Below are 22,653 nucleotides of genomic sequence, written 5' to 3'. Positions count from 1 at the left end.
CATAGGTCGGCTGATCTGTCAATTCTTACAACAACCCCCCCCCCCCCCACACCTGCTCCTGCCATTGGTTGCAGGTCACACCAATCCTAAGGCCCGCCTCCAACTGCTCCTGCCATTGGTTGGCCCACCTGTCAAGTCTTGCAACCCACCTCCCACTGCTCCTGCCATCAGTTGCTGAACACGTTCCCCCCTCACGATCGCCTCCAACTGCTTCTGCCATTGGCCTACTCACATGTCAATCCATAAGGCCCGCCTCCAACCCCTCTTGCCATTGGTCGTCCCACACGTCGATCCTTATGGCGCCCCGCCTTCCATCGCTAAATCGAACCGATTCTTCATCACCCAATTGGATGAGTCAAGCAGTCAGTCAAACAGCCTCAATTTCCCCGGAGTGGAACTGAACTATAGAACCAGTGGGAACCTGTTCAACCTTCATCGCCTCCATGCTAAATCCAAGACCGTCCCATCCTCCGTCGTCGAACTACAGTACGTGGACGACGCTTGTGTCTGCGCACATTCAGAGGCTGAACTCCAATCCATCGTCAACATCTTCACCGAGGCATTCGAAAGCATCGGCTTTCTGTAAACATCTGTAAGACAAAGGTCCTCCACCAACCTGACCCCACCACATAGCACTGCCCCCCGGTCATCAAAATCCACGGCGCGGCCTTGGACAACGTGAACAACTTTCCATACCTCGGGAACCTACTATCAAGGGCAGACATCAACGACGAGGTCCAACACCGCCTCCAGTGCGCCAGCACAGCCTTCGGTCACCTAAGGAAGAGAGTATTTGAGGATCAGGCCCTCAAGTCTGGCACCAAGCTTATGGTCTACAGGACTGTAGTGATACCCGCCCTCCTGTATGGCTCAGAGACGTGGACCATATATAGCCGACACCTCAAATCGCTGGAGAAATACCACCAATGATGTCTCCGCAAATCCTGCAAATCCCTTGGTAGTATAGATGCACCAGTGTGAGAACGCCAGCAGTAGGTCGTGGCCATAAAAGGAGCGGCGAGCAGCCTCGGGAGCAGCGTGGAGGCATAGTACTTGCACGAACTGGTGCAGGAGGGCGACGGCAGCGAAGAATTATGTCATCAAGGTCCAGGTCGGTGATTGGAGCGTGGGCAGATACAGCAGGAGCGGCGAGATCGGGGCGAAGGAGCGGCAAGAGACTGTAGAGGGACGTGATCGGGGCCCAGGAGAAGTGTGAGTTCGTTGCCAGGTGCCTGGGGCAGCACAGGCCAGACCACATTGCAATACGTGTGCACGTTAGGTCCGTGCAGCAGAGCAGGTCTTCAGTCGTCTTGGATAACCTAATAGCCCGTGTGGTGGCTGGTGTGCAACGGCCACCCCATGTTAAAAAAATCCATGCACAGGCATCTTCCATCCTTCAAGATGTAGTTCAGGACTTGGAATATTAGGTCTTTCCTTGAAACATGTGTGAACTCATCCTTTTTGGCATGGAAGCAAGTCATCCTCGCTTCGAGGGACTGCCTATGATGATGATAGATGCACCAACGTCCATGTTCTCGATCAGGCCAACATCCCAGCATCGAAGCACTGACCACACTCAACCAGCGCCATTGGGCGGGCCACATTGTCCGCACGATTCCCAAAGCAAGCACTCTACTCAGAACTCCTACACGGCAAGCGAGCCCTAGGTGGGCAGAGGAAACGTTTCAAGGACACCCTCAAAGCCTCCTTGATAAAGTGCAACATCCCCTGGGAATCCCTGGCCAAAGACCGCCCAAAGTGGAGGAAAAGCATCCAGGAGGGTGCTAAGCACCTCGAGTCTCGTCGCCGAGAGCATGCAGAAAACCAGCGCAGGCAGTGGAAGGAAAGTGTGACAAACCAGACGCCCCACCCACCCTTTTCTTCAACGACTGTCTGTCCCACCTGTGGCAGAGACTGTAATTCTTGTATTGGACTGTACAGTCACCTGAGAACTCACTTTTAGAGTGGAAGGAAGTCTTCCTCAATTTCGAGGGAGTGCCTATGATCATGATGATTTCCCCCAACTGCAATTTGTTTATGACTTATTACATAGGATATACAGCACAAAACAGGCCCTTGGGCCCAACCAGTCCACGCCGGCGTTTATGTTCCACTCGAGCCTCCTCCCATCCTTCCTCATCTAAATCTATCCACATAACCCTCTATCTCCTGCTCCCTCATCTGCTTATCCAGCCGCCCCTTAAATGCATCTATCGTATTCGCTTAAACTACCTGCTGTGGTCGCGAGTTCCACATTCTCACTTCTCTCTGGGTAAAGAAGTTCCTTCTGAATTTCCTATTGGATTTTTCTGGGATACTATCTTACATTGATGGCCTCTAATTTTGCTCTTTCCCACAAGTGAAATCATTCGCTCTGTGTTTACTCTATCAAAACCTATCAAAAGGGAGTTAGACGTGGCCCTTATTCAAAAACGAATTAGATGTGGCCCTAATGGCTAAAGGGATGAAGGGGTATGGAGAGAAAGCAGGAATGGGGTACTGAAGTTGCATGATCAGCCATGATCATATTGAATAGTGGTGCAGGCTCGAAGGGCCAAATGGCCTACTCCTGCACCTACTTTCTATGTTTCTATAATTTTAAAGACCTCTATTAGGTCACCCCTTCTTGTTTCAAGAGAAAAGAGAACCAGCCTGTTCATCTTTTTCTGATAGGTACAACCTCGCATTTCTGGTATCATCCTTTAAATCTCTTTTGCATCCTCTCCAGTGCCTCTGCATCACAACAGTGACAACACTCGGAAAGTACTTAATTGGCTGTAAAGCGCTTTGAGACGTCCGGTAGTCATAAAAGGTGCTATATAAATCCAAGTCTTGCTGAGTATTTCAACAGCAACAACTACTTCTATTTATATCACAGACCTATTTATATTAAGATCAGCCATGATCTTATTAAATGGCGGAGCAGGCTCGAGAGCATGCAGAAACCAAGCGCAGGCAGTGAAAGGAGCATGTGGCAAACCAGACTCCCCACCCACCCTTTCCTTCAACCACTGTCTGTCCCACCTGTGACAGAGACTGTAATTGAACTCCACAGCAGTGTTGTAAGGCAAAAAAACAGATACATTTCCAGCAATTTTCTGTTTCTCTTTCAGATTTCGCAGCACCCACAGTATTTAGCTTTTGCCTTCATTCTGATTGAAGCTGGCTTCTCGGGCTGCCCCCAGCGGCTGCCGTGGGCAATTGCATCACGGGTTGGGTCTGTTCTCGGGCTGCCCCCAGCGGTTGCCGTGGGCAATTGCACCACGGCTTGCGTCTGGAGCCTCACAGGCAGGGGGCACCAGAGCGAGGCTGGGCCTGCGGCTGCGGGGCGTGGTGACGTCGTGCAGCTACGTGCCTTTCAGGCGCCTGCGCGGGCGGGCGCGCTCAGTTGCTGGCGGTTGGCCGAAGAGGACGGGTGGCGAAAGCTGGAGCCTGGGTTCGAAAATTCATCAGGGCGAGAGAGGCGTAGGCCCAATGTGCAAGGCCCGGCCCGCACAGTTCCATTTGTTTTGACTTCTCCCGCTCCGTTTCAGTATATTTTCTGTCGATGAATCCTGAGCGCAAGTTGTGCAGCCGCTGCCCAGATGCATTGAGTGATAATGGAGGAGTTTGTGGCTGGGTTTGGGCAGCTGAGCAGTGTTGTGAGTGTGACACTCCTTCCTTCCTTAACATCCCTCATTCAACTAAAATAACTTGGGGGTGAATCCATAGTTATCATCATAGGCAGTCCCTCGGAATCGAGGAAGACTTGCTTCCACTCTAAAAATGAGTCCTTAGGTGGCCAAACAGTCCAATACGGGAATTACAATCTCTGTCACAGGTGGGACAGATAGTCGTTGTGGGTAGGGGAGGGTGGGACTGGTTTGCCGCACGCTCTTTCCGCTGCCTGCACTTGATTTTTGCATGCTCTCGGCGATGAGACTCGAGGTGCTCAGCGCCCTCCCGGATGCACTTCCTCCATTTAGTGCGGTCTTTGGCCAGGGACTCCCAGGTGTCAGTGGTGATGTCGCACTTTATCAGGGAGGCTTTGAGAGTGTCCCTGTAACGTTTCCTCTGCCCGCCTTTGGCTCGTTTGCCGTGAAGGAGTTCCGAGTAGAGCGCTTGCTTTGGGAGTCTCGTGTCTGGCATGCGGACAATGTGGCCTGCCCAGTGGAGCTGATCGAGTGTGGTCAGTGATTCAATGCTGGGGATGTTGGCCTGGACGAGGACTCTGATGTTTGTGCGTCTGTCCTCCCAGGGGATTTGCAGGATCTTGCGGAGACGTTGCTGGTGATATTTCTCCAGTGACTTGAGGTGTCTACTGTACATAGAAATGCATCATTGGCATTATCTCTGGGACATTTGCCATCTTGCAGTAAGCCACTTACTTGGAGAAAGACTTTCATTTATATAGGGCCTTTCGTGATCTCGGGTCGACCCAAAGCGCTTCACAGCCAATGAAGTACTTTTTTTTGGAGTGTGAGTCACTTGTAATGTGGGAAAGATAGTAGCCGATTTGCGCACAGCAAACTCCCACATACAGCAATGTGATGATCAGATACGATAATGTGATAACGCCCCCCACCCTCCCTATCTCTGTAATGTCCTCCAGCCCCACAACCTCTGAGGTGTCTGCGCTGCTCTAATTCTGCCCTCCTGAGCATCCCTGATTATAATCGCTCGACCATTGGTGGCCGTCCCTTCTGTTGCCTGGGCCCTAATCTCTGCAATTCTCTACCTCTTTCCCCCTTCAAGATGCTCCTTAAAACCTACCTCTTTGACCAAGCTTTTAGTCACCTGCCCTAATTCCTCCTTATGTGGCTTGGTATCAAATTTTTTCTCATAATACTACGTATTCCAGCAGCTTCCCTGGGTCCCAAATTGACTTAAGTTGGGTTTTATAGTCAGGGTCTGTTTCCAAGGCAAACGAGGGAGGGATCAGGATTCAGGTTCAACAGGTCTCACTAACACTAATAGTGGCTGGCTCTCTCCCAACCAACAACCTGAGCTGATAGTGCTGTTAGACAGTGAGTGATTGAGGGTTGGAGACAGGCGTTCTGCAGTGGCTATGTGTTGGATTTGACTTGATTATTAGTTGGTGCTGGGGGCTGCATAAAAATATGTTTTTCTGCATATGTTTAGCAGCATTCATAACACAAGCAATGGCACTCTCCACTGTAGTCAGTTAGGGTAGTTCTTTTGCTGGCTAGCTCCAATAGGTCGTGGTCACCATGGCTCTTTTCGAGCTGTCAGGTTTGGAGGTTGGCTCCAATGCTGAACATGTACTGAAACAAGCAAAAAGACTTGAGCCTGTAATACAGCCCCAGAAATGGACCAGCAGTTCAGCTTACTTTAGAGTTATCTTTATATGCCTCCATTAAGCACTGCCAAATCAAATACAGCATATAGTTAGATGCCGAATAAAGCTCCCTCCATTCTGCTCATAAGGACTGTGTGATGATGATTAACTCAGTGGTTGTGGTCCAGAAATGTATGTGGGGATAGAATAGGGGCAGAAGATGGGATCGTAGCTGATGAGGTGTGTGTTGACATGTCTATATTGTGAATTCTCATTTACCACTGTGTTTATGGTTGTCTTGATAACAGAATAAAAGCTTTCCTTTGTAAAATGCATGTTACAACAGATTAATGGTGGTGCCCTAAATACAGTTTTGCTGTGCATCAGGATCACCACAGTTTTGAAGACTTGGTTTAGAATAACCTTGCGCATTGAGATACTGGCTGTGAGATGACATTCTTTCTTACATTGTCTTACAGGATGTTCAGTGGCTCCAGAATTTGTACAAGTTTGCAGAAGAGAACCTCCTTTCTGTAGCTGGAGATTCTGAAATTACCTGCAAGGAGTTGAGCAGGTGTCTTTTTCAGTGCCTGTGCAGAATTTGTCACAATTGCAGTAATCCCTGTTGCCATCAAGGGAAAGATGGACTTTTTCTACCTTTAAGCTACAGGTACTGTGAACAAAAAATCTAATTACTAAATTTAATTACATTCTTGGCGTAGTTCTGTTCTGATGAAGGGACACATTGGGCACATAATCTATATTTCTCTTTCAGTTACTGATTGACTTGTGCACTTGCAGCATTTTCTACTTTCTAGCATTCATGGTTTTCGTTTTTATCCAGTACATTTATAGTGCTAGAGTTTCTGTCATGAAACAATATAGCTGCCAAGCTTCAGAGCGCTTGCTTTAAACTTGCTTGAGAGATTTTGAGTCCCAGGGCTTGCTTTTAATTCATTTGTGCTATGTCTGATGAATTTTGCCCCACTTTTGGCTGCATTTCTTGAGCAAAGGAATTATTATGTAGCAGGGAGGATGCAGCATATGCTTGACTTCAAAGCTCCAACCTTCCAGGTTATCTGGGTGAAAGGCTTGCCTTGGAGAAAGAGGCGAATGTTGTGAAGAAGAAACCTTGCAGCTTGCGAAGCTATGCAATTAACGCAATCCATATGGTTTAAAGTATGTATGATATTCGATGGGATAAATTTCTGCGCTCAAATTGTGTTCAAACCATTATTTTAAATTTCCTGCGACTGAATACATGGTTACTGGGAATGTTGTTAACCAGTGTACTTAAATACACACATTGCAACATAATTCTGCTGGAGAAAGGGTATAGTGCTTGCCACAGTTACAGTCCTTATTATGTTAATATAGGCCCTATGTTTTGGAATTCCCTTCCTAAAACTCTCCAACTCTCCATCTCTCTACCTCTCCTGCTTTAAGACGCTCTTTTAAACATACCTCTTTGACCAAGCTTTTGGTCATCTGTTCCAATATCTCCTTATGTGGCACTCTGTAAAAGTTTGTTTGATAACGTTAAAGGTGCTATATAAATACAAGTTGTCATGATGTCCCTTGATCTTCCGAGGAAAGTCGTGGAGACAAAAGCTCTGGAATCATTCAAGCGGCAGTTAAGTGCTTTGATGCAGTGACCATAGATTTCTGGACTAGGATGAAACAGATGGGCTGATGGCTTGCCTCATCTGTAATTATCTTTGTGTATTTCAACGGCCCTGCCATGTGCTGGTTAATTCAGTGCCTTGTGATTTAATCTAACTTATAGATCCAGTTGTATTCACAAAAAAAGAATTTGCTTCAACACAGCACCTTATCCCATCCTCTGGGTGCTCAGTGACCAGTGTGGGATTTGTTCATGCGCCAGGGTATAGAGTATCTGGATGTTGCTATTCAGCAGTAACAACTGGCATTGATATAGCGCCTTTAACGTAGCGAAACGGCCCAAGGTGCTTCACAGGAGTATTAGGAGATAAAAATTTGGCACCAAGCTACATGAGTAGAAATTAGCGCAGGTGACCAAAAGTTTAGTCAAAGAGGTATGTTTTAAGGAGCATCTTGAAGGAGGAAAGAGAGATGGAGGAAAGAGAGATGGAGAGGTTTAGGCAGGGAGTTCCAGAGCTTAGGGCCCAGGCAACAGAAGGCACGGCCACCAATGGTTGAGCGATTTATAAACGGGAATGCTCCAGAGGGCAGAATTAGAGTAGCGCAGACATCGTGGTGGTGGAGGGGCTGGAGGAGATCATAGAGAGGGGCGAGGCCATGGAGGAATTTTAAATAAGGATGAGAATTTTGAAATCTGGGCATTGCTTAACCGGAAGCCAATGTAGACAGGGGTGATGGTTGAGCACATGAGCCGGTGTGAAAAAGAGCCTTGTCCGCTATGTTGATTGTTAACTGGAGACAAAAGGGAATACTACAAATGTTGGAAAGCTGAAAGAATACCCCAAAGTACTGGGAATGCAGAGCAGGTCATTCTGGTGTCCACCCATGCCAGATCTGATCAAGATTCCATTTTCTCTTTTCATATGCTGACCAAAATGCTATATATTTCCAGATCCTCCTGTTGGTCACCAAGTGTCATCTGATTAAGGCTTGCATATCATTGTCATGTTGATAAGTGTTTATTTAGCTTGGGTAGAGTTTGGATTGGCTCCATCTTCTTGCCCACTAACGAGCGATGATTATGTTGCAGATTTATATCCCTCTCGGAACTTCAGTCCCAGCAGAAGACTCCGTGCTGTAGTCAACTAACGTGGAGCACTAGTCGGTTCAAGCAGTGGACACTGCACAAAGAAAGTTTTCTAGTCCATCACCAGCCACTCAGTCGCACAAACCTGCTGCTGTGCGGTGTTCTGACAGACAAGATCTCTCTCACTACGAGTACTTCAGAGTGTGCAGAAAAGCAGAGCGATGGAAACTTATACTTGCAGGACAAGAGCGGATTTATATCTTGTGAGGTAAACTGAAATTGATAAACCTACTTGCAGGAGGCCATTGTGCAGACAAGTTTTGCTGCCGACTAGTTTTGGCATCTTAACGAGTTTATTGGATTATGTGGTGTGATGGTGGAAAGTGACAAAATTCTACCCGCTGTCAGGAGTGGGAAATTGGTCAAATTGAAGAATTTATTCAGAATTTGTCAACAGGCTGCTTAAACTGAAAGTAGAACCACAGTTTCTTCAGAATCCACTCTTCGATAAAATTGCACCACAGTTTAAAAAAAAAATGACAGTGGAATCTAGTTACAGTAATCAGTTTGGATAGGTCCCCAAAGAAGCACGGAATCAGATGACATTTCCACAATGGCCTGCGGGACAGCTCTTGTGCTGAAACTGGCATTGTATGTTGCTCGGCTGTTTAAAGTGCAGATGAACAGTCAACTTGAGTGCTGTTCAGCCAGCTGCTATAGATCTGCAATACTGCAGGTATGCTGAGCAGGACACTGGAACTCCAGCCAAGCTTATTGATCAGCTGTTTTACATTGCCAGTCACTGCTGCTCACCGGCACTTCTGTGTGTGCTGCTGCAGCTGTCTGCCCGGCTGTCTGTTGAGTGCCAGTTTTGAGCTGAGACCAACAAATGAAGTGCATTCTTCATCGGAAGTTCAGCACACACCTGATCAGTGCAGCGAATGAGAAATGTACAGATTTAATCGAAATGGAAATTTAATTCTGAGTATTATATCAGAGTGATCACTACAAATGGTGATCACGAAATGTGGATTCCACTGCAAAACAAACGCAACAGGCCATTCATGACAGCGCCCCAATGGAGGAGACCAGATATCCCAGGTGAATAGTGGAAATTAGCAAAAAATTAAGAGCCCCCCCCTCCCCATTTAGTCCGACATTGTGAGGTTTTACTTTCTGATTGGTATATTTCTATTAATCATTCCCAGTTTGCAGCGATAAGATCCGCATTTTTCCATTTTTAAAGATTTTGGGAAAAAATCCTGGCAACCCAATTCCTGCTGGTCTGCTGACCCTAAGTTAAATATCAGAGCTGCACAGATGGTTAATTCTACCAGCCAGTGGACTTGTACATAACCATTTATCCTGTTAGATCACAAACCCACAGTCTGAAAAATGAAAGCATTCTGCTTCTGTTTTAGATGGCTCCTGTAAATCTAAGTCAGGTTTCCCATGAACATATTTGCAGATAATTGTGTGGAAAATTGACTGTTGTGAATTTTTCCTTGGTGGATAATTTGTTTTATTTAATCTGAAACTTTATTGTGACATGTAAAATTTAAACAGCGTTATTTATCTTTTTGCCTTTCCTTTTATGATGCAATTTGTGGCTAGATTATCAAACTGGATCTGCAGTGGCTGGGGCATTTCATACTGTTTCCAAGCTGGAGTTATATTCCTCTGAGTGGTGCAGTTTGGAGACCCAATGGGACAGAAGCTGGCTATCTTGAGATAACAGAAGCACCTTTCCTCGTGTTTCCAAAACTGTTGGTGGGCAGCCTTTTGGGACCAAGCACCATAAATGCTTTACTGCCAGATTCAGCAATTCATCTCCTGGACAAAGGGTAGGACATGCATAGAGAAAGATGCTTAAATGTCATTTTAATAGTCAAGTGATGCTCAAGTCCTTTTCCTCTATTTTGTGGCAATCATGGTTTCTTTCATGCATCCCTGCAGTAAAACCAATATTATCAACGTAATTGTTCATTTCATGTCGTTTTCAAAAGAACATTTTAGTGTGTTTCGTGTCATTCCTCTTCAATTCGATGCAGTCAGAGAAGCTAATAGATAACTTGCACTATATACAAATCAATTATGTGCAGAAAAGTGAAAATTTGTGTCATATGTGACTTGAAAATATTAATTCTTAATTGTAGATAAGAACTACATTTTTCCATTTTTAAAAACAGGATATATTTTTGTAAACAAATCATGACAACCCCAATTCCTGCTGCTCTCCTGACTCAAAGCTAAATATCAGCTGCATGGATGGTAAATTTTACTGGACAATGGACCCCTCTAACTACTTACCTTGCTGGATCAGGAACCCACAGTCTATGCAAAATTAAAGCCTTCAAATACTTAAATGGGCTGAAAGTTGCTTTTAATCTATGCAAACTAGAAGTCATTAGTGTTTAAATGATTATACAGTGTACTATAATGGCATCTATTGAAGACAATTCTGAGAAGTGTAAATAAGTGATGTAATTATTTCACTATGTGGTCTTCCAATAAATGTTTTTGAGAATGAACCAACAGATTTGCAACGCAATACCTAAATCCCAAAATATCTTAGCTCAAAATGAAGTTTCGTGTACGAAATAGCCTGATTGAGCCTATGTTACCGCCGGCTTCCGCCTCTGCAGCATTGCCTGTGTCTGCCCCGCCACAGCCCATCTGCTGCTGAAACCCTCATTCATGGTTTTTGTCAGCTCCAGGCTCGATTATTCCGATGCTCTCCTGGCCGGCTTCCCATCCTCCACCCTGCATAAACCTGAACTCTTCCAAAACTCTGTTGCCCGTATCCTAACCGGCACCAACTCCTGCTCACCCATGAGCCCTGTGCTTGCTGACCTGCCCTGGCTCCCAGTTGACCAGCGCCTCAATTTTAAAATTCTTGTGTTCAAATCCTACTGAAACACACTCCGGTTTTAAGGAAAGTCTTGAAGGATATCATAGAATCATGGAAAAATTACGACACAGGAGGAGGCCATTCGGCCCATCGAGTCGGTGCTGGTCAAAAAAGAGCTACCCAGCCTAATCCCACCTTCCAGCTCTTTGGTCAAGCTTTTAGTCAGCCCTCCTAATATCTCCTCCTCCTTTGGCTTGGTGTCAATTTTGGCTGATTGCGTTCCTGTGCAGCGCCTTGGGAAGTTTCCCTTCGTCAAGGGCACTATATAAACGTAAGTTCTTTTTAACTCCCTGCAAATTTCAGCCGTTGGAACATTACTGGCAATCGACCCAGCTCTTGTATCGGTAAAGGCACTTTTACAATCCGTCGCCACTTTTGGGGAGAGTGGCACTGTACCATCCTGGTGCCACTCTGCCCTCTTCACCCTTTCGATCTGCAGCAGGCAGAAGCAAAGCCAGCGAACTGATGGCATCTCCCAAGACCCACAAAAAATGCAAGCTGCCACTGAAACGAGATGAATGAGGCAGTTTATATTTGTAACTGCAGCTGGCGGCAAGGGAACTGAGGGTTTGCTGCCAGCTGCAGTTTTTAAACACAAAAGCACCCATCCTATCCTTCATTGGGAGGGATGACCTTTCACTGGGAACCATGTTAGATTGAGGTATAACGTGTACTCTGGTGTTCATTCTGATGTGCTAAATCAATTGCTCTCAAACTTTAACCTCTAATCATGTGCTTCAGGTTTGTGAGGCAGCAGTGAGCAGATGGATAAATACTATGGATATGTGATATAAATTGCTCATGCCAATTTTATAGGATTACATGGATCCCCTCTCTTTTTTTGACTGCCCAGTGAAGTGGTCTGAGAACTGGGGAGATTTCCTTGAGTCATGAGACTTGTAATTGTATAAAAAGATGAATTCATTCCGTGTATAACCGGCTGTATAAACATGCGTGATTCAGTGGTGTGAAGTGATCAATATCTTCGCTCGTGAAGTCACAAATGCCAGATGGTCGATCTTGTCATTTGCCAGCTTCTCTTGGGAAGATATTTATTGGTTCTTGCTGTGTTGTTAACCCTCTGTTATGTATGGTACGTGACAGTAACTGTATTCTGATCTTGTCAAGGTTTCATTGCCATAAAGTGAAGCTGAACGTAGCTGGAGAACTCAGCCGCCTAAGTTCGGTTTTAAATATCCGAGGGAAAACCTTCTTCTTTTTCTTTCTCGGCTCCTTTGCAACTGATACTTGTCTTCCAATTGTAGTTCAGGTGTGTGTTTTCTTAAACATAGGAAGTTGCTTACATTTTTTAATAGAATTTTAACTGGACTCGTATGTAATAAATATTGTGTACTGTAAAATCCAGTTCATCAGTTGATGTTTCATACATTTTTACCACTTTGAACATGTGCAGTGATTTGCTTTAACCGTAAGTTTTCAAAATAGAGGGCTTTCAAGGGAATGCCAGGAATCCTCAAGCTCATTAGATTTCTATTGTTTATCAACTTTCTATATTTGTTGATTTATTAGCACATTATTTCTGGTACTGTCTGTTAATTAAAAAAAAAAGTTCTGCAACGACAGGAGTTTTTCTTTGGGTATCTGCAGCTATTTTTTAGCAGCTATGGCAAGGCGTCCCTGGGCATTTGTTTAATATCTGCAGTGGGCAAACATTTGATCACTGCTCTAATTTAAACCTTTTCCCTTCCCTTTAAAATTAATAAAAGCCTGTCTATTAGTGGTGAGAATGGCCTATGTTTTGGCTTTTGTATCAGTTGCGAAACTTCTGCCGTAATTCATTGGGCAACACATTGGTCCTAAGCAACAGAGCACAAATGCTAAGCGAGCGCATGGGTTTGATTCTTCTTCTCCACCCAGTTGCCAATCTGAACTGCCTGAGGGCTGTAGCATCTGTGTAGCAGGGCACGATATTAATGGTGGAAGGAGGAAGGGTAAATGTAACTGCATTCAAGTTGTGCTGTGTGATATTAGGAGATAATGTGCTTGCATGAAATTCTTAATGAAGGCAGAAATCCATTTTAAATAAGCAGCTTAAAGCTTTCCAAAAAGGTGACACAGAAATTTCATACAAACATTCTATTTTGTTTGTTACAAATGTTGCACGGCCAGATTGCAATCCAAATAGATCAGCTTAGCAGAATGCTTGGCACATTTGCTAAATTATCTTGTGCTTCACGACAAATGTAGTAATATAATATGTTGCCTATAATCATTGGCTAATTTTTTTTCGGCTACCAAACCCTTTGAGCCTCATAGCTACTGTAAATGATTGCACATTTGCTATTTGAACTCATCAGCTAGCAGCAGTTCACTAATGTCCTCAATGAAACTGAGTAATTATTGGCTTTGTTTTGTGAATTCCTGTACTTTCATTGGCTTTAATTGGATTTTCCTCTGTCAATTCAGCAAGATCTATGTGGTCTCTGAATAAAATAGCATGCAGGACAGCCCGGGGCTTTGGTGACATTCCATAATATCGATATGTGTTGAACACCACCAGGTGTACTTCCTTATCTTTACAGCTATACTTATTCAAATAATAACACTTTAAAATGAACTAAAAGAGCTGAGGTGCATTGGAAGACAAAATGGCGCGTATTTCTCGTGTTTGTGACACACAAAATATTTTCATGATCTCACCCACATTTTGCCCCTCATCGTTGAAGGGATAGTTCTTGCACATCACAGTTCATCAAATCAGTTGATTGTGGTTTTGATGAGCAGGGGAGTTGCGCTATTGTATGCTTAATTGTATGGAAATTATGGATGTTTTCAGCCTGAATGTCCTGATTTTGTGTTCTCTTTTTAGGTTCCTGCCAAACTAATGTGGCATTGCTGCTTAGAAGTTTCAAAACAATACGTTATCACAAAGGTCTTCATTTCCAGTCTGCAGGGCACCAATTATAAGGTGTTTGTAGTGTCGTCGTTTTCTGACTTCTACTTTTATAATGAGGGGTTTGTGAAAGAACAAACACTGGCAGAATTTATGCAAGTTTCAGATATGAAGGTGTCTTCTAAATGTGAGCTAATAGCACCTGCTTCTAATGAAGAATCTTTTTGGAATAGATCTTCTATGGACTGGTCGACTCAAAACACCATAGAAGAAGTGTTTGACAGAGAGTCCAAAATATGCTCTTATCGTGTGAGTATTTGATGGCTGTTGGTTTGAATATGGGGGATGGATAATGTTAAATATGCAGAGGGTCACAAGATAAGTCTTTAGGTCTTTTTGAAGTGATCTCCTTTGTGATTTCTTTACAAAGTAACTCAACTGTAGCGAATGAACCTCTGTTTTTGAATGGAAGCCTTGTATGGAGGGTTTGAGCATCTAATTGTAGTTTGTATTACTGTTTTCCCTTGAGTATGTAGGGATTTACACTTTATTTCAAATGCTTGAGTCATTTTGATTTTTAATTTTAAAATCTACCTCTGCAATGTCACTCAACATTGTCCAGTGATAAGCTGTGAACCTAAAAGGATGAGGTAGGGTGAAAAAATACTTTGAGGGAGTGGTGCCCTTGTTTTTTGTTTTCTACCACTTTCTCCCCTGCCCTCTTCTGCTGAAGAAGTTGACTGCTCAGTACCCTCCCACAAGTGGCTATTCATTATTGTGTGAGCCTAGACAATGATTGTTGGCAGAACATTTAATCATGGGGAACATTACAACTGAGCCCCACACTGCCTTATTCTGATGTCCCCCTGCAGGCACTTTACCAGCAGGGGTTGCTGGACAGCTGTCTGAAGCGAGCGTCCTGCCAGTTTTCCTACTTCAGGGGTCTTGAGGCAAGGTGTAGCATGCTATTTCTGCCCCTGGGACTAAAGATCAAAATGGCACTTTACTCGTGTGCCTGTCTCAGCTGTGCATACCTTAACCATCTGAGGCACCATTAAGCGTTCTGCAATCAAGAAGATGCAAATCTATATAGATGGAGAGGAGGAAGAAAGTAAATTTCATGGAGGGTTGGGACATCCTCTTCAAGATAATTATATTGCCTGATGTTGGTCTTCCTGCACCAAAGCTCAGAAAGTGGTTGATTTGAGCCCTTCCATGGTTCCTTCAGCCCTGTTGCAAAATTGGACACTGGAAGATGCACAGCAGCAGCTGCTCGACAAAATTATCCATCACTTTATGTGAGGAAGTGTCTGGGATCTGCTTGGATCTGCTTTTCGATGATGAATTTGGAGCTTTCGATGTGGTAAACTTATGTCCCTCTCCTTCTTGGATATTCAAATCTCTGCATTGCCTGGGAAGATTGTGTTTCTGAAGTGTTGACTAGTCAATTAATTTCTCTTTTTTAAACTTTAGGGTGTGATAAGTAAGGTATTAAACATTACAGCAGGCCTTTATGAGCTGGATGGCAAATTTGGTCTTTGTGTGGCCTACCAACAAGTAGTAAATTGTGGACGCGGCTTACGGCCTGGAGCACAAGTGGAGGTATAAATATTTGATTTTTTTAATGTACTTTTCCCTCCAGTTCTCTCTCTACCTTCCCTGTGCAGCTTGTAATGGACTGGGTCCTCTGGAAAGGTAAATTGGAGAGCTGAAGATGTCCTGCACTGGAGGTAGTTGCAATGTATCTGTTGGTTGTCCAAGATGTGTACCTTTAGGTTAAAGGATAACTGTATATCTATAATCTGATAATGCTGAACTAAACCCCTTTGCTTACAGGTATCTCTTTGCATATATAAGTGACACCGTAAGCCAATGTGGTGCAAATGTGATGCTTGAAAGTGGTGCATTGCTGAGATGAGCCACCTGTTGACATTGGACAGCACTTTATAACTTACTTTATGATCTTAAGGTTTATGTGGTCCAGTACCTGTTATTTATTCAGTAACCCAAAGGTCCTCATTGTTTATCTTGCTTATGCACTGGAAGAGAAAGCAAGGAGAGGAATACATTTCCACAAAGTTGCTTTGAACTGTCAACTGATAAGTGGGTTATCATTTCCTGATAAGCATAGTTCACACATTTCTCCATGGCTGTTCTTAATGCTGCTTGTTGATCAGCTGACAGGTCCGACAAGCTTTTGTATTTCTCTGAGAACTGAAAATGGCTCCATCTTGTGGCCCAGCTGGGAGTTTGCAAAAACTATCTGAGAAATTTCAAATAAAAGTCAAGACTAGTGGGGCGAAATTCGGGTACTTTGTCACCCATTGGCGCCTGCGGAGGGGTGAGGGGGCGCGCGTGTGCACTAACAAGGCGCAGATGAGTTTTCGGGCGTGGCAAAAACAGTGTGTCCCGCTAAATTTAGAGGGGGAATTTGTGGCGGCACTAACAGGTACCCCACTGTGCCTGGTGATGATGACATCATCGCCTTGCGCAGCGCCCTGTTACTGCCCCGGAAGCTACATTTGGTTGCGTTCCCTGTCTTCCTGCCTGGCGCTGACGACGACGACTTCAGCTGTCCAGTTTTAATCGGGAGTCACTGGAGGAGCAGGAGCGCCATCTTTGGAAAAAAATTTAGTCGGCCATTACTGTTTGCAGCCTACTGCCACATAGGCAGACAGGCTGTTTGACAGTTTTCAGTTGGAGGCTGTTAAACAATCCTGTCTTTCATTGAAAACAAATTTGAAATGACAACATTTATATCGTTTCATGGGGGCTGTGTTGGCACTCGACCTCCTACTGACTTTTCAAAAGTTACCGCCCACTGAATTTCATCCCCTAGGAGTTTACAGCTCCGTAGCTACAGGTCGATAGCAAAAATATCCCTTTTGAACTCTCTGATATTAAAGATTTAAAGTAATATTCCTATTGGTGCAGCAGGTGATTTCACCATCATCCGCCTGCTCCACGACGACATGCAGGTTATGATCCTTATCAACGGATCCACCACAGACCCAATCCACGTCCGGACCAGGGTCAAGCAGGGCTGCGTTATCGCCCCAACCCTCTTCTCAATCTTTCTTGCCGCCATGCTCCACTTCACAGTCAACAAGCTCCCCGCTGGAGTGGAACTAAACTACAGAACCAGTGGGAACCTGTTCAACCTTCGTCATCTCCAGGCCAGGTCCAAGACCACCCCAACCTCTGTCGTCGATCTACAGTACGCGGACGATGCCTGCGTCTGCGCACATAGAGGCTGAACTCCAGGACATAGTTGACGTATTTACTGAGACGTACGAAAGCATGGGCCTTAGGCTAAACATCCGTAAGACAAAGGTCTTCCACCAGCCTGTCCTCACCGCACAGCACTGCCCCCCAGTTATCAAGATCCAGGCGCGGTCCTGGACACTGTGGACCACTTCCCACATCTTGGGAGCCTCCTGTCAACAAGAGCAGGCATCGACGACGAGATCCAATATTGCCTCCAGTGTGCCAGTGCAGCCTTCGGCCGCCTGAGGAAAAGAGCGTTTGAGCCCTCAAAACTGGCACCAAGGTCAACAAGGCTGTAGTAATATCTGCTCTCCTGTATGGCTGAGACATGGACCATGTACAGTAGACACCTCAAGTTGTATCACACTACCACCAGAGGGCCTACCTGTTGTAGTCCCAAGGGATCCCAGCATCCCTTGGGAGCACTTTAAATAAGCAGGCCACCCACGAGATAGATACCTGGAGTCTTATTAAAGGAGCTAAGGTCGCACTTGCTCATTGTTCACAGTAATCACACTCATAATAAAGGATGAAACTATCAATTAGCGACGAGGTAACGAACAACTGCGTGAAAATGCAAAGCACAGTTGGTATCCTGGAGAAGTTCTCGGAAGGGGACGATTGGGAAGCCTTCGTGGAGAGACTCGACCAATACTTTGTGGCCAACGGGCTGCCAAACGAAGGGCGATCCTCCTTACGGTCTGTGGGGCAACAACCTATTGCCTCATGAAGAATCTTCTAGCTCCGGTAAAACCAACAACTAAATCCTATAAAGAATTGTGTATGCTGGTCTGGGAGAACCTTAATCCTAAGGAAAGCGTTTTGATGGTGAGATGTTGGTTCTACACATGTCAACGGTCGGAGGGCCAGGAAGTGGCGAGCTATGTCACCGAACTAAGGTGCCTCGCAGGACATTGTGAATTTGAGGGATTCCTCGAACAAATGCTTTTTTGTACTGGGCATTAGCCATGAGGTAATCCTTCGCAAACTGTTGACTGTTGAAACTCCGAATCTAAGCAAAGCCATAACGATAGCCCAGGCATTTATGTCCACCAGAGACAATACCAAACAGATTTCGTAGAGTAAAGAGGTTTCGGCCAGTACTGTGCACAAAGTAAGGTCGTTTTCGAGCAGGAATGCACATGGCAGAACATATACGCCGGCTGCTGCTGCACGACCTCAGATGACCCAGAGTCCGCCATCAATCGTTAATGCGAGGCAGTTAACAACTTGTTGGCGTTGTGGAGGTGATTATCGGGCCCCATCAATGCCACTTCAAGCACTATGCGTGCAACGGCTACAGAATAATGGGACACCTCCAGCAAATGTGCAGGCAAGCTGCAACTACTGCAAACCACCACTTTGCAGAGGAAGATCGATCCACCGTGGATCAGGCTGAATTGGAGACTCGTATAGAGGAGGCAGAAGTGTACGGGGGTACACGCGCTCACCACGAAATGTCCACCAATAATGTTGAAAGTTGAACTGGACGGAATTCCAATATCTATGGAACTGGACACTGGTGCGAGTCAGTCCATAATGAGTAAAAAGGCCTTCGACAGGCTGTGATGCAACAAGGCACACAGGCCCAAGCTCAGCTCCATTCACACCAACCAAGGAACTAATCCCTGTAATTGGCAGTGCAGAAGTCAAAGTCTCCTATGATGGAGCAGAACACTAACTCCCACTGTGGATCGTACCAGCGGATGGCCCCACACTGTTTGGCAGAAGCTGGCTAGGAAAAATCCGCTGGAACTGGGACGACATCCGAGCGCTTTCGTCCGTCAACGACGCCTCATGTGCCCAGGTTCTGAACAGATTTCCATCATTGTTCGAGCTAGGCATTGGAAACTTCTCGGGGGCGACAGTGCAGATCCATTTGGCTCCCGGTACACAACCCACCCACCACAATGCACGGGCGGTACCATATATGATGTGTGAGAAAGTGGAAATTGAGCTGGACAGGCTGCAGCGAGAAGGCATCATTACGCTGGTGGAATTCAACGAGTGGGTCAGTCCGATTGTCCCGGTACTTAGAGGACGGCACAGTCAGAATTTGTGGGGACTATAAAGTAACGATTAACCGTTTCTCACTGCAGTACCCGCTACCCAAGGCAGACGACCTATTTGCAACCCTGGCTGGAGGGAAGACGTTCACCAAGTTGGACCTGACCTCGGCCTACGTAACACAGGAGCTGGAAGAGTCTTTGAAAGGCTTCACCTGCATCAACGCTCTCAAAGGTCCGTTCATCTATAACAGATGCCCGTTCGGGATTCGGTCGGCTGCGGCAATCTTCCAAGGGAACATGGAGAGCCTGCTAAAGTCGGTTCCTCACACCGTGGTTTTCCAGGACGACATACTGGTTACAGGTCGGGACACCATTGAGTACTTGAAGAATCTGGAAGAGGTTCTTAGTCGGTTGGATCGCGTGGGACTCAGGTTGAAACGCTCGAAGTGTGTTTTCCTGGTGCCGGAGGTAGAGTTCTTGGGAAGAAGAATTGCAGCAGATGGCATTAGACCCACTGATGCCAAGACGGAGGCCATCAAGAACGTGCCGAGACCGCAGAACGTGACGGAGCTGCGGTTGTTCCTGGGACTCCCTAACTATTTCAGTAATTTCCTACCTAGGTTAAGCACCCTGCTAGAACCTCTACATGTGCTACTGCGCAAGGGAGACGACTGGCTATGGGGGAATTCACAAGAGGCTGCCTTTGAGAAAGCCAGAAATTTGTTGTGTTCAAACAAACTGCTTGTCCTGTATAACCCTTGTGAACAATTAGTGCTACTTGCGATGCTTCGTCATACGGGGTCGGGTGTGTGTTACGAATCGGGGATTTTGCAACCGGTCACTTGGCGTCCAGGAATTTGTTCCAGGCCGAAAGGGCCCACAGCATGATTGGAAAAAGAGGCTCTGGCGTAAGTTTACGGGGTTAAAAAAAATGCACCAGTATTTGTTTGGTCTCAAGTTTGAGCTTGAAACTGACCACAAGCCGCTCATATCACTCTTCTCTGTGGGCAAAGGGATTAACACCAATGCCTCTGCCTGCATCCAAAGATGGGCACTCACGCTGTCAGCATACAACTATGTAATCCGCCACAGACCGGGCACAGAGAACTGCGCTGATGCTCTGTCGGCTACCATTGCCCACCACCGGGGTGGAATTGGCACAGCCTGCGGACTTGCTCGTGGTAATGGATGCATTCAAAATGAAAAGTCACCCATTACGGCTCGCCAGATCAGGACCTGGACCAGCCAGGATCCTTTACTGTCCTTGGTTTTAAAAAAAAAAACTGGTGTCCATGGGAGCTGGTCCAGTGTCCCAGCGAAGATGCAGGAGGCGATTAATCCGCTCCACAGCGCAAAGACGAAATGTCCCTGCAGGCAGACTATCTGTTGTGGGTAATCGCGTGGTCTTGCCCAAAAAAGGCAGAGATACATTCATTTGTGAACTGCACAGCACCAACCTAGGCATTGTAATGATGAACGCCATAGCCAGATGCCATGTGTGGTGGCCCGGCATTGACTCCGATTTAGAGTCATGCATGCGCCAGTGCAACATTTCCTCCCAGCTGAGCAATGCTCCCAGAGAGGCACTCGCTAAGTTTGTAGTCGTGGCCCTCCAAACCGTGGTCGAGGATTCACGTGTACTATGCGGGCCCATTTCTAGGCAAAATGTTCTTGGTTGTCGTGGATGCTTACTCAAAATGGATTGAATGTGCAATAATGTCTGTAAGCACGTCCACGGCCACCATTGAAAGCCTACGAGCCATGTTTGCCACACACGGCTTGCCTGATGTCCTAGTCAGCGACAATGGATCGTGTTTCACCTGTGCTGAATTCAAGGAATTCATGACCCGCAATGGGATCAAGCATGTCACATCTGCCCCGTTCAAGCCCGCATCCAACAGCCAGGCAGAACGGGCAGTTCAGATCATCAAGCAAAGCTTGAAACGCGTGTCGGAAGGCTCCCTGCAGACCCGACAGTCCCGAGTGCTGCTCAGCTACCGCACCAGACTCCACTCACTCACCAGAGTTCCCCCAGCCGAGCTGCTCTTGAAAAGGGCGCTCAAAACAAGGCTCTCTTGTCCACCCTGATCTCCATGATCACATGGAGGGCTTGCGGCATCAACAAAGTGTGTGCTGTGACTGCGCAAATTTGTCACGCGATATTGAGGTCTATGACACTGTTTGTACTCAATAATGGACATGGTCCCAAATGGCTCGCTGGCAGGGTCATAGCCAAAGAAGGGAGTAGGGTGTTTCAGGTCAAATAGGCCAATGGACTAACATGCAGAAAATATTTGGACCAAATCAAATTGCGGTTCACCAACAGCTATGAACAACCCGAAGAAGACACCACCAACTTTGACCCTCCAACACACACACGCAAGTGGCAACCGACATCATGGTTGACCACGAAGCTGAACTCAACATCCCCAGCAGCCCGGCAAGGCCGGCTGCCCAGCAGCACAGTGAAGAACTGACCAACTCACCCACACCCACATTTGTACCGAGACGATTGACAAGGGAGCGAAAAGCCCCAGATCGTCTCACCCTGTAAATAAGTGTACTATTAATTTTGAGGGAGTGATATGTATTTAACCCCTTGCAACCTGTATCACATGACCACCAGAGGGCCTACCTGTTGGAGTCCCAAGGGATCCCAGCATCTCTTGGGAGCACTGTATATAAGCAGGCCACCCACGAGGTACCTGTACTCTGGAGTCTTATTAAAGGAGCTAAGGTCACATTTGTTCATTGGTCACAGTATTCAGTTTCATCCTTTATTATGAGTGTATAGTCGACGTATTTACTGAGACGCACAAAAGCATGGGTCTTATGCTGAACATCCGTAAGACAAAGGTCCTCCACCAGCCTGTCCTCACCACGCAGCTCTGCCCCCCCAGTCATCAAGATCCACGGCGGGCCCTGGACACCGTGGACCAGTTCCCATATCTTGGGAGCCTCCTATCAAAAGAGCAGGCATCGACGACGAAATCCAACACCGCCTCCAGTGCGCCAGTGCAGCCTTTGGCCGCCTGAGGAAAAGAGCGTTTGAAGACTCTGCCCTCAAAACTGCCGCCAAGCTCATGGTCTACAGGGCTGTAGTAATACTTGCCCTCCTGTATGGCTCAGAGACATAAACCATGTACAGTAGACACCTCAAGTTGCTGGAGAAATATTACCAACAATGTCTCTGCAAGATCCGAAAAATCCCCTGGGAGGACAGGCGCACCAACATCAGTGTCCTCATTCAGGTTAATATCCCCAGCATTGAAGCACTGACCACACTCGATCAGTTCCGCTGGGCAGGCCACATAGTTCGCATACCAGACACGAGACTCCCAAAGCAAGTGCTCTACTCGGAGCTCCTTCACGGCAAATGAGCCAAAGGTGGTGGGCAGCGGAAATGCTACAAGGACACCCTCAAAGCCTCCCTGATAAAGTGCAACATCCCCACTGGCACCTGGGAGTCCCTGGCCCAAGACTGCCTTAAGTGAAGGAAATGCATCCGAGAGGGCGCTGAGCACCTAGAGTCTCAACGCCAAGAGTGTGCAGGCAGCGGAAAGAGCGTGCGGCAAATCAGTCCCACCCACCCCTTTCCTCAACGACTATCTGTCCCACCTGTGA

The 22,653-nt window shown here is 46.3% G+C and overlaps 1 protein-coding gene across 1 annotated transcript in view; it reads left to right on the top strand.

Moving 5' to 3' along the window:
• Window positions 1-3,406: 3,406 nt before the first annotated feature.
• ctc1 (CTS telomere maintenance complex component 1) overlaps window positions 3,407-22,653 on the top strand; it is a 68,373-nt gene continuing 49,126 nt past the window's right edge. The window contains exons 1-7 of the mRNA XM_070859118.1: window positions 3,407-3,641; window positions 5,758-5,948; window positions 7,992-8,256; window positions 9,603-9,832; window positions 12,028-12,169; window positions 13,730-14,062; window positions 15,227-15,355. Coding sequence (XP_070715219.1) covers window positions 3,600-3,641; window positions 5,758-5,948; window positions 7,992-8,256; window positions 9,603-9,832; window positions 12,028-12,169; window positions 13,730-14,062; window positions 15,227-15,355 — 1,332 coding nt within the window. The 5' untranslated portion in view covers window positions 3,407-3,599. The remainder of the gene's footprint in view (window positions 3,642-5,757; window positions 5,949-7,991; window positions 8,257-9,602; window positions 9,833-12,027; window positions 12,170-13,729; window positions 14,063-15,226; window positions 15,356-22,653) is intronic.

Source organism: Pristiophorus japonicus, chromosome 17, assembly GCF_044704955.1.
Source record: "Pristiophorus japonicus isolate sPriJap1 chromosome 17, sPriJap1.hap1, whole genome shotgun sequence".
NCBI lineage: Eukaryota > Metazoa > Chordata > Chondrichthyes > Pristiophoridae > Pristiophorus > Pristiophorus japonicus.
The sequence above is the reverse complement of the archived record's forward strand: the minus strand, read 5'-3'. Positions and strand labels throughout refer to the sequence as shown.